The 12,294-nt window shown below is 40.3% G+C and overlaps 1 protein-coding gene across 1 annotated transcript in view; it reads right to left on the minus strand.

Annotated features, from left to right (window-relative positions):
• TBC1D9 (TBC1 domain family member 9) overlaps positions 1-12,294 on the minus strand; it is a 136,232-nt gene that overhangs the window by 39,909 nt on the left and 84,029 nt on the right. Inside the window, exons 7-10 of the mRNA XM_001139147.7 lie at positions 10,216-10,422; positions 9,129-9,299; positions 8,412-8,562; positions 1,292-1,506 (exon numbers count right to left, since the gene is read on the minus strand). Coding sequence (XP_001139147.3) covers positions 1,292-1,506; positions 8,412-8,562; positions 9,129-9,299; positions 10,216-10,422 — 744 coding nt within the window. The remainder of the gene's footprint in view (positions 1-1,291; positions 1,507-8,411; positions 8,563-9,128; positions 9,300-10,215; positions 10,423-12,294) is intronic.

Consider the following 12,294-nt stretch of genomic DNA (forward strand, 5'->3'; position numbering starts at 1 on the left):
CATTCAGCGGAGATAGGTTTTTTTAGGGGTCTACCTTGTAACAGGCTCTGGACTAGGTATTGGAGGATGGGGGACACAGTGGTGATATCTTGCAGGTCCTAAATGCTAGTGTTAGATAAAACAAAGATGAAAAGGTTAACTAGTCTATGTGGGGGGTTATTTAAATTGAAAGTTATAAAAAGGTAAAATAATGCAGTAGAGGGAGACTAACGTGTGCATGTACGTGCACTTGTGTGTTGAAGTAGGAGTTCAGCCTCTTTTAGCTTTTGCTGGATGGTCAGGGAAGGCCTCTACGATGATATAGCCTTTGATTCTTTTTTTTTTTTTTTTAATTTGAGACGGAGTCTTGCTCTGTCGCCCAGGCTGGAGTGCAGTGGTATGATCTCGGCTCATTGCAAGCTCCACCTCCCGGGTTCAGGCCATTCTCCTGCCTCAGCCTCCCGAGTAGCTGGGACTACAGGCACCCGCCACCACGCCTGGCTAATTTTTTGTATTTTTAGTAGAGATGGTGTTTCACCGTGTTAGCCAGGATGGTCTCGATCTCCTGACCTCGTGATCCTCCGGCCTCGGCTTCCCAAAGTGTTGGGATTACGGGCGTGAGCCACCGGACCTGGCCGATATAGGCTTTGATTCTAAGGTCACGTTATTTTGGAGCTTCCCAAATTTTGGCATCTATACCAGTACAAGAGATGACTTTTGTTGGTATGTAGGCAACTTTTCTTAATACTAAGTTAAGCACTTATTTTAATGTGTATTAAGACATAACCCTAGCATATAAAAGCTCTATTCAAGGACATTATTACTTAAGAGGATGCAAAGTAGCAACACTGTGGCGAACCACAGTGACAGGCCCGGTGCTGAGGATGCTCTCTCTTACTCCAGGGTGGGATGAAGGTTGAGGCAGACAGTGATCAGAAGGATCTTCTCCAGGTCACCTCGCTAGACAGTGGTGAATGCAGGAAGGTCTCCTCCACTCAGTGCAGAGGTTCTCAACCCAGGATGATTCTGCCTCTCAGACATCTGGCAATATCTAGACATTTTTGGTTGTTACAACTGGAGATTTTCTACCAGCATCTAGTGGTAGGGGCCAGGGATGTTACTAAACATTCTACAAAGCATAGAACAGCCCATACAACAAAGAGTTAACAGTCCAGAGTGTCAACAGTGCTAAGGTTGAGAGGCCCTGGTAAAGTGATAGTTCTGTTAACCATAAACCTTCCTTCCCACTATTTGCTGCCAAATGAATAGAAATTTTATTTTTTTTTTAGCAAAAACCACCTGTGACATTTACCTGGCAATACCCTATGTTGGGATTTCGAAAAGCATAAGCTGTTAAGACTCTCCTTAGTGCAGCAATGCCCATTTCATTCTGAAAAGCTGGGTGTTCTGGAAGGGAGCGGTGTAAATCCCTCTCAATCTCCTCCGTGGCGAGATTATACTTCCCCATGGACTTCTCCACTAGGTCTTCATAGTACCCAGGATGTGTGGCCTTCTCATTGATGGCACCTGAGATATATCCAACAGATACAATATCAAAAACTTGAGAGCTCTGCCTTTTGGTTTGCAACTACAGCTTATGATTGAACTGCTTTACTTTCCTACCTCTCAAAGGAAACTTGCAAGAGAAGGTGAAATCACAGATGTGGTATGTTGCAATCGTGGCTAGACTGGTGAATTTGCCTGTGGCCTCCTTCCCTCTTTCAGCTCCACAGTAGGCTGGCTACTTAAAAAGTTTCCTAAGGTAGAGGTTCCCAAGCTACAAAACCATGCTCTGAGGAACTCCCACAGACAGTCCTGAAGGGCTGCTTAGGAGCACAGGTGGGGAGGTCATCATAACAAGCCAGGCTGAGGCTTCACCTTCTCATCACTCTCTTCAACCCCAGCAGCTTTGCTTTTATTTTATTGTGGTTTCATTAAGATTTCACTTGAAAAAGGAGGTTCTGTCTCTCAAAATAAGTCTGAAAACTGCCTGCTAACGTGTTAGCTCTGAAGGGTTTAATAGCCATATTGAAGAGAAGGTGGAGATACTTGGTGGAGTTTTTCAAATTGCAGAGTGGTAAGAGTATTCCTAGCAGTGGTGAGTCATCATTGTTGACGGAAGTTCCTCAGGTGTTGGGGATGGGGATGGAGGGTTATACTGAGAATCATCCATTTGAGATACTTACAGTTTAGGATTCTTCAAGACAGAAAAACCCTATATGCAAGTATCTACCTCTCAATCTAAATTTTAATTACATTCCTGTTGGGAAGACTGAATATTCACATGCAGAAGAACGAAAATGAACTCTTTTTTTATACCATGTACCAAAATTAATGCAAAATGGATTAAAGTTTTAACACAATTCCTGAAACCATAAAACTAGTAGAAGAAAATATAGAAAGAAAATGCTTCTTGACACTGATATGGCAATTATTTTCTGGATGTGACACCAATAGCACGGGCAGCAAAAGCAAAAATCAGACAAGTGGGATGGCATCAAACTAAAAAGCTCTGCACAGCAAAGGAAGCAATCAAGAAGCAACTTAATGGAAGAAAATATCTGCAAACCATATGTCTGATAAGGGGTCAATATACAAAATATATAATGAACTCACAGAACTCAATAGCCTAAACCAAACAACCTGATTTTAAAATGGGCAAAGGAAATGAATAGACAGTTCTCAAAAGAAGGTATACAAATCACCAACAGGTGTATTTAAAGGTGTTCAACATCACTAATCATCAGGGAAATGCAAATCAAAACTACAATGAAATACCACCTCATACCTGTCAGAATGGCTATGATAAAAAAGACAAAAGATAACAAATGTCAGCAAGGATGTGGAGAAAAGGGAACCCTTGTACACTGTTGGTGGGAATGTAAATTGCTACAGCCATTATAGAAAACAGTATAGAGATTCCTTAAACTAAAAATAGAGCTACCTTATGATCCAGCAATCCCACTCTAAGCATATATCCAAAAGAAGTGAAATCAGTATCCTGAAGAAATATCTGCACTCCTATGTTTATTGCAGCATTTTCACAATAGCCAAGATGTAGAAACAATCTAAATACCCATTAAGAGATGAATGGATAAAGAAAATGGGGCATATATACAAAATGGGATACTATATTCAGCCTATAAGAGGGGAAGTCCTATCATTTTTGATAACATGGTTGAACCCAGAAGACATTATGCTAAGTGAAATAAGCCAGGCACAGAAAGACAAGCAATACATGTTCTCAGTTGTATGTGGAATCTAATATAGTCAAACTCATAGAAACAGAGAGTAGAATGGTGATTACCAGGAGCTAAGGAAGGGGAAAAATGGAGAGATGTTGGTCAAAGGGTATAGAGCTTCAGTTATAAGAAATGAAAATGTTCTGAAGATCTAATGTAATACTGTATTGTATACTTGAAATTTGCCAAGAGGGTAGATCTTAAGTGTTCTCTCACCAAACTCTCCCCACCAAAAAAAAAAAAAAAAACAAGAAAAAAAGACAAAAAGAAAAAATCATGGGAACAATGTGAGGTAATAGATATGGTAAACTAGCTCAATTATAGTAATCATTTCACAATGTATATGAAATCATCAAATTAATATACACCTTAAATATATATAATTTTTATTGTCAATTATACCTCAACAATGCATGAATGAGTTCATGAAGGCTGCAGGATACAAGATCAATACACAAAATCTATAGGCTAGCAATGAATAATCTGAAAATGAAAGTAAGAAAATAATTCCCTTTACCATAGCATCAAAAAGAATAAAATATTTCGGAATAAATATAACAAAACACATGTAAGAGTTGCACACCGCAAGCTACAAAATATTGCTAAAAGAAATTGACAAAGACTTAAATAAAAGACATCCTGTGTTTATGGGTTGGAAGACTTAATGTTGTTAAGATAGAAAAACTCCCAAACTGATCTACAGATTCAACACAATACCTATCAAAATCCCATCTGTCCTTTTTGCAAAAATTGGCTAGCTGGTTCTAAAATTCATATGCAACTTCAAGAGACTCAAAAAAGGACAAGAAAATTGGAGGACTCACACTTCCCAATTTTAAAACTTACTGCAAAGCTACAGTAAGCAAGACAGTGCAGTACTGGCATAAAGATAGACATACAGATCAATGGACTAGATTTAAGAGTCCAGAAATAAATCCTAACATTTAAGGTCTATTAATTTTTAACAAGGGTGCTAAGACAATTCAATGGGGGAAAGAATAGTATTTTCAACAAATGGTGCTGGGACAACTAGATATCCATACGGAAAAGAATGAATTAGATGGTCACCTTCATCTCACACCACATAAAAACTTAACTCAAGGCCGGGTGCAGTGGCTCACGCCTGTAATCTCAACACTTTGACAGGCCAAGGTGGGTGTATCACGACGAGGTCAGGAGTTTGAGACCAGCCTGATGAACATGGTGAAACCCCGTCTCTACTAAAAATACAAAAATTAGCCAGGCGTGGTGGTGCACACCTGTAATCCCAGCTACTCAGGAGGCTGAGGCAGAAGAATCGCTTGAACCCAGGAGGTGGAGGTTTCAGTGAGCCAAGATCATGCCATTGCACTCCAGCCTGGGCGACAGAGTGAGACTCAGTCTCCAGAAAAAAAAAAAAAATTAACTCAAAATGACCTAACTGTAAGAGCTAAAACTACACACTCTTAGAAGAAAGCATAGTAGTGTAAATCTTCATGTCATGAGAGCAGAGTGACAAAGGAGAAAATAGACAAATTGTATTTCATTAAAATTAAACTTTTTTGTGCTTCGAAGGATACCATCAAGACAGTGAAAAGACAATGCACAGAATGGGAGCATTTTTAGGAAAAATCTGATAATGAACTTGTATCTCAAATATGTTTAAAAACTTTTACAACTCAATAATTAAAAGATAACCCAATTAAGAGCAGGCAAAGGATCTGAGTACATATTTCTACAAAGAAGATATAGAAGTGGTCAGCAAGTGCATGAAAAAATGCTCAACATCATTATCCTTCAGGAGAATGCAAATCAAAATAATGTTTAACCTTTAAAAGGTTAAACATAGAGTTACCATACGAACCAGAAATTCCACTTCATTCATACATTCAAGAGAAATAGAAGCAGGTGTCCATACAAAAACCTGTATTTAAAAAAATTTTAAACTTTTGAATTTTCTAAATTTTAAATCTGTATTTTATTTTTTGAGAGAGGGTCTTGCTGAGTCACCCAAGCTGAGGTGCAGAGGTCTGATCACAGCTCACTGCAGCCTCAACCTCCCAGACTCAAGCAATCCTCCCATCTCAGATTCTTGAGTAGCTGGGACTAGATGTGCGTGCCACCACACCCAGCTAGTTAAAAAAAAATTTTTTTTTTGTAGAGATGGGGTCTCACTATGTTGCCTTGGTTGGTGTCAAACTCCTGGGCTCAAGTCATCCTCCCTCCTTGGCCTCCCAAAGTGCTGGGATTACAGGCGTGAGCCACTGTGCCCAGCCCACACAAAAACATGTAGATGAACATTCATAGCAGCATTATTCATAGGAACCAAAAAGTAGAAACAACCTAAGTGTTTATCAACTGAAAAACGAATGAACAGAGTATAGTATGTCCATACAACGATATAATATTTGGCCATAAAAAGGAATGAAATGCTGATACATGCTACGATATGGTGGAACCTTGAACACAGTATGCTATGTGAAAGAAGCCAGTCACAAAAGCCTACATATTGTATGCTTCCATTTATACAAAATGTCTAGCAGCAGAAAGTAGTCTGGTGGTTGCCTGGGGCTGGGAGGGGGCTTGAGGGGAATGGAACTACCAGTCTGTATTTCCAAACAGTTTATATTTACTTTCCTTTTTTTTGAGACAGAATCTCGCTCTTCCGCCCAGGCCGGAATGCAGCGGCACTATCTCTCGGCCCACTGCAAGCTCCGCCTCCCGGGTTCATGCCATTCTCCTGCCTCAGCCTCCCGAGTAGCTGGGACTACAGGCACCTGCCACCACTCCCATCTAATTTTTTGTATTTTTTTTAGTAGAGACAGGGTTTCACCTTGTTAGCCAGGATGGTCTCGATCTCCTGACCTCGTGATCCGCCCACCTCGGCCTCCCAAAGTGCTGGGATTACAGGCGTGAGCCACCGCGCCCAGCCTATATCTATTTTCCAAATGGATAACAGGTATGGGGTGTTTTGGGGGGATGAAAAATGTTCTATAATTGTGATCATTGCACAATTCTGTGAATATACTAAAAAAAAAAAACCACTGAATTGTACACCTTAACTAGTAAGTTGTGAATTATATCTCAATAAAGATATCACAAAAAATATATAAATGATATATATATTGACAGGGTAAACACTCAACATTTCATAATTCAGAAAAGTGGGGCCCCAAGACCCCTGGACTGGCCAAGGCCTTGTCTCTGATGGTCACTGAGAGAGCTGGCCTCACCACTCACGCTGGCCCTGGAAAAGCCAACCCAGCTGACAGGGACATAACGCTGGCTTTTGCTCTGTTGATGTGGGAGACGTACTGTGATTTCTTGTCATCTGACCTGCATTTCATTTCAGCGGGTACAGAGTTCAGGTCATGATGCCGTCACCCTAAGGGTCACAGGAAGCAGGTGAGACCCAAGTTGGGCTCTGGCCTGGAGCTGTGCTCTCTTCATGATAGGCTGGCCTTCAGGCGAACCCCATTCCTGGATGTGGAAATACGGGCTCAGTTATCACCCCAACAGAGGGCCGTGTGGAGACCACCCTGCGGTCTCACATGGTCCATCTGCCATTAAAGGAAACACTGGGTCTAACTCTCAACATTATCTCTGAGATAGGGCTGTGTACTATTGTTGTATACACTAGTTTCCTGGTACTCGTTTTGAGTTTCATTTTCACTTAAAATGCAGCTATAAATAACTTCTAATTTGAACAAGGAGGATGAAAATGGAACTCTGTTTACTCTGTCAGTGATCTGAATCTGGTTGTCAAGGTGACTAGTTCACTAAACACAGGGAAGACAAGAAAAGACTGGATGGTAATGATCTTCTTGGGTTTGAATTATAATTACAGATGAGTTGACTCAAATTTAGGTTTCTAAATGAGGAGCTATGGCTGGTCCACTTAGGGAAAATGAGGCCAGGCACAGTGGCTCATGACTATCATCCCAGCACCTGGGAGGCTGAGGTAGGAGGATTGATTGAGCCTACAAGTTTGAGACCACCCTGGGCAACACAGCAAGACACCTATCTCTACAAAAAGAAAGAAGGAAAGAAAAATGAAAAATAAGACATGTATTAAATAAATATAGAACAAACTAGTTTTACATGAAATAGACAAAACCAATTATTTTTCAGGATTATACGTCCCTATTTCTGAGACATTTATACATCTCATTATGGGCATTACATCTACTTTTACAAAGAGCTATAGGTTTTTTTAAAGGCTTTCCTGTGAGTCGTAATTATTAATTTTACTATCACTTTTTAAGAATAAAAGCTTTTAATAATAGCATTTGTGTCAGACCATCTTAGGTTCAAATAAAAATATTCACATAAGCCTATTTAGAATGATAATATTTCAGGCTTCAATCCAGATAGAGCAACTGATTTACATGTGAAAGTAAAGTTGGTGAAACTAAGGAGTGCTCTGATGTCTGAGATATTAAAGATCCCTGGGATACACTCAGTGCTTTTGGATGGGAGGAAGCAGTGTGAGCTTAGCCTGAAGGATCTCTGGTTTCTGTAGCAGGGCTCAAAGATCTGATGTGACAGAATGATGGACAGGCACAAGAGCCAGGTCTGTGGACCAGTAAAGATGGATGCCTCTTCACCACTGGTCCATGGAAGTGTCCCCTTCTGTCCTTCCTGGTATCTCTGGCTTGAAGTACAAGGTATGATCTGAGTAAGCTTTTATTTCCAGTGCAGACTCTGGCCTCATCTTTATGGTTCCAATGATGACCAAAGACTTCAGGAGGTGGCAAAAATCAAACACCTGGGCCTTTTTATTCCTCTTATTTCTTTCCTCCCAATTCCCCACCCGATGACTGCTCTGAGGAAGTGTCACACTTAAACATTCTCAATGAAGTTGACATAGCTGGGCAAGGAAAAAAGAACTACTGAAGTCACAAAGTATTCTGTTCTTTTACTTCAGGTTCTCTTTTATTCCTAAATAGCCTGACTGAAGAAATGGAAGTATTTATAAAGACTCGAAGGATGGTGGATTCAACATTTGGTCTGCTTCCTATGGGTCCTATAGTTTTACAAAGGGAACAATAATTGAGGAACTTCAATACTCTGGTGAGGAAACATGATGTAGCTTTCAACTGGGGGATGCATATTTGAAAGAACCCCTGAGGCATGACTGAAGGCACAGGGAGGCCCTGGTGTGGAGTCCCACAGACTTTGACGCCAGCATTCCCAGCCCAGCAGCCGTACCTGACAGCAGCAGCCAGAGCTCCCCACGCATGCTCTCCGGGATGCCCTTCAACACCAGCTCCCGCGTTTTCTCTGTGCGGTACATGCAGATCCCTTGCCCGTACTCAGCAAAGTGAATCTTCCAGGCTTGCTCTTTCAGAAACTCTTTGGCCTGAAAGGGATAATGAAACATTATGACATCCAAAGTACCCTGAGGATGGTAAGAGAAGAGTGATGGAAGGTCAGAACATGTTCCCTGCTGAACGGAGTGACAATTCCAGAAAGAAGTCATGAGAAAAAGGAACTCAGATTTTCTGGAGTTCTTCTCTAGTTTTATACATCTATCATGGCCTACAGCTCTGCCATGAAGCTTTTGGGCCCAGAGTCAGAATCCTACTTACCTGAGATTGTATTTATGGTTTTATGTCTGCACCCCCAAGTGAAAGTAAGTTAATGATGTTTAAATATGGGCTGATAAATCAGGTATTTATTTGTTGGTTTAACTTAAGCAAGAGTTAAAAACAAAACAAGACCAAAAGAAGTCACCTGTACCCTCTATAACTCATCTCCTTCCATGAAGCCACTGTGAAAGTTATAACATATTTAGACAAAAATCTGCTTAACTTATAGGAAAATCTCCATTTACAAAGGCATGTGTGAATTTACTTATAGTAAAAAATATTGTTAATGGCATTGTTCAAATCCACAAAGTTTCAGGGAAAAGTGAGAGGCACCCACCAATTTCGGGTTGAACTCCTCGGGAGACCGCCGCCGATACATGGTCATCAGGGTCTGTGTGGCTGTGGGGACACTGTTGCCATTTAGGTTAAACTGGCGCTCTCCATCAGCATCAGAGCTCGTGCTTCTCTGGGGGCTGGAGGAGACGAGGCTGCTGGGTCGAGAGTACACCTGTCAATACAGAGAGGAACAAGACATTGGGAGGACACGGGCAATAGAACCTACTTCTTCAGTGTCTTCTGTATGGTTATCAAAAGCTACATCATTTTTTTCCCATGGTGTTTCTTGCTATGCGAAGAAACACAAGAAAAGCAGCAAGCCATCATTTTGGCAGGGATTAGACAGGTGGCTGGGTCCCAGGCCGCAGCACTTCAATGCTCACAACAGGTTTCTGAATCTTCATGTTTTAGATGTATATTTGCAACAAAGTGCTTGGCCATTTGTTTCTCTGATTTGCATGTATGCAAAGCATGTCATGGTTGAATCAGCAGCTATGGCTGCCTCATCACCCCATTGAGTTTCTGGCGCCTCAAAAATGTCCACATAAGCTTGGAGCAGGTGAACGGAGACAGAGATGTTATGTGTGAGCTTACCACCTTCGAAACATGTTTTATCTGCCAGTAACTTCCTCTAACCATTCAGCTAGTCACCTATCTTTTCAGGCCTCCAGTGTTCCTGAATGTTGGTCCAGGGAAGAATTCCACAGGGACCCAATATGTATTCTATCATAATAAAAATCATCATAATGATTTGTATTTCAGGTTTGAGACTTTATTTAGTGACCTCTGTACCATTCTCAACAATGTCACTATATGGACCTGAGTCACTTGCTATGTAACTAGAACAGATTACTTAAGAATTTCTTCAACTATAAAATAAAAGTGTTATTCCAGGTGATCTATAAGGTTCCTTCTAAATCTATGACCCCAAATACAAAGTCCTTGAGATTTAAATGAGATATTGCTAAGATATTGCTTTGGGCGTCAGACGCAAAGCTTGAAGATCAAACAAAATGGGCAAGGAACTGAACACACTTGGGCACAGGAACAGGATAAACCAAAAATACTTTCAGGTGTCTCCCACAGACCTCATCATCTGAACTGTTGTAACTTCCTGCAAACTCCTTGTCAGAATATATTTTGGAAGTAGTCTGTTGCAGGAAATCTGAGATCCTCTGCACTAGAAAGTCTCTATCTTTCAAGTTGGCAAATAGGAAGGTCATCCTGTTTCGGGTGCTGATGGATAAGGGACTGGGGAGCACACTGGAGCTGTCTGCCTTTTCCACAATTGTCACCTGAAAAGAAGTGGGAAACAAAGAGCATTATTTTCCAAGAATTACCCAATAGCAGCCTATGTGCAGCACTAAAGGAGGAAGGCGGCACTTTCATTATTCTATAGGAACCACCTATATTTTATTGAGGCAAAACTGAGACTCTTTGACTCTGTTCCAGTAAAATAAAACAGCTCAAAACAATCAAACTGGAGCTTATACTAGAAACTGGAACCGTCTTGCTGGTTTTTCCAAATCAGTGGTTCAAAATGGGATTTTTTTCCTCTCAGGAGACATCTGGCAACATCTGGAGGCACTTTGGGTTGTCACAAGTGGAGGGATACTACTGGCATCTGGTAGCAGAGTCCAGGGATGCTGCTAAACATCCTACGACACACAGGACAGCCCCTGCCATCCCACTCCACCACAACGAAAGCCTGTCCCAAAATGTCAATAGCTCCAAGGTTGAGAAACCTTGCTATAAAGGAATTATTTGATTTTCATTAAAATTTCATGGAGCTATAAGAGAGAGGGCTCCTCGCTGCTTCATCAGCCATAAGAGACAGAAAACAACCCATGATACTGGTTCCTTTTACCAAGCTTAATGTTGGAATGGTTTTCAAAACACCACCAATCCTTCAAATGTTTCATTTAGACTCCAGGGCTTTTCATCCTTCACCTTCTACCACTGCAAAGTTTTAAAGGTTCTATTCTGAACAGACATGTAAAGAATGTAAACAGCTTAATTGCAACATTATCTGAACTACCAGACCGTGTGTGTGTGTGTGTGTGTGTGTGTGTGTGTGTGTGTGTGTGCCGAAGCCTACCACATTGGGGAAATTTAGCTCTAAACTGAAGACATATACGGGTGATTTATAATAGGATTTTCATCAACTAGAAACTAGGATAAATGCATTAAAACTTTTCTCTTTAGCACATTAGAAAACAAATCTCAAGGCAAGCACTAGAAAAATGGTTTATTTGCAGCAGCTCTGACAATATACTTAAAGCTAAGATCTTTTTTCCCTTCTTCATTTCTACTGCAAGCAGTCTAGACAGGTTAAACTTTAAGTTGTTCATTAGCATTTTCATGTGAAATATATTTCCTTCAAAGCACAACTTAGAAATGTTTTCCCTACTGAAGACTAAGTAACCTATTGAAGTTGTCTAAAAACTCTTGCATATCTAAAAAAATAGGTCTGCCTGGGGTCCATCAAGGGAAAAAGTGTAGCATCTGACTGCTGTTTTCAGAATATATGTGTTAGAGTATATATGATTCTTTTAATATCTATGTTAAATATATGTGTTAATATATGACATATAATATACATTATATATTAAACATACATTATAGAGTATTAAAAATATATATTTATATATATTAAAGGAATCTTCTGAGACACCTGAAGTTGTACATAAGGATTTTCTTTCTAATGCAATAAATGCTAGATAACAGAGGGAAATACCTCCTTTTCCTGAAAAGAATTTTCCCATAACACTTAAGGCATGTATTAAAGAATACTTATTTTTTAAAATCCACAAAAGCCCCTTTTCTCACATAAAATTTTTACTGGCTCTTTTGGTCATGAGGTGTCTGGGATAAATGGAAAATGCCAAGGAGATGAAAGGTTACATTATGTGTCTAAAACGCAGTTAGCTATGTGGATCTCGATCAAGTCAAAGTGAAAAATTCCTTCGTCTAGCTGGAGCATGTATGCAGAAACAAGAAACCTCCCACATAAAACATATAAATGCTCAGACGGCTTATAAAATGTTTCTCACTGATAAATGAGTTCTAGCAGAACTCTATCACATAAGCTCCCCGCCACCAGGAAAGGAGAACAATTACATTAGAGTCTGCTACAATATAGTGAGACATATTTTCATGACCAATTT

Source organism: Pan troglodytes, chromosome 3 (assembly GCF_028858775.2).
Source record: "Pan troglodytes isolate AG18354 chromosome 3, NHGRI_mPanTro3-v2.0_pri, whole genome shotgun sequence".
Classification (NCBI taxonomy): domain Eukaryota; kingdom Metazoa; phylum Chordata; class Mammalia; order Primates; family Hominidae; genus Pan; species Pan troglodytes.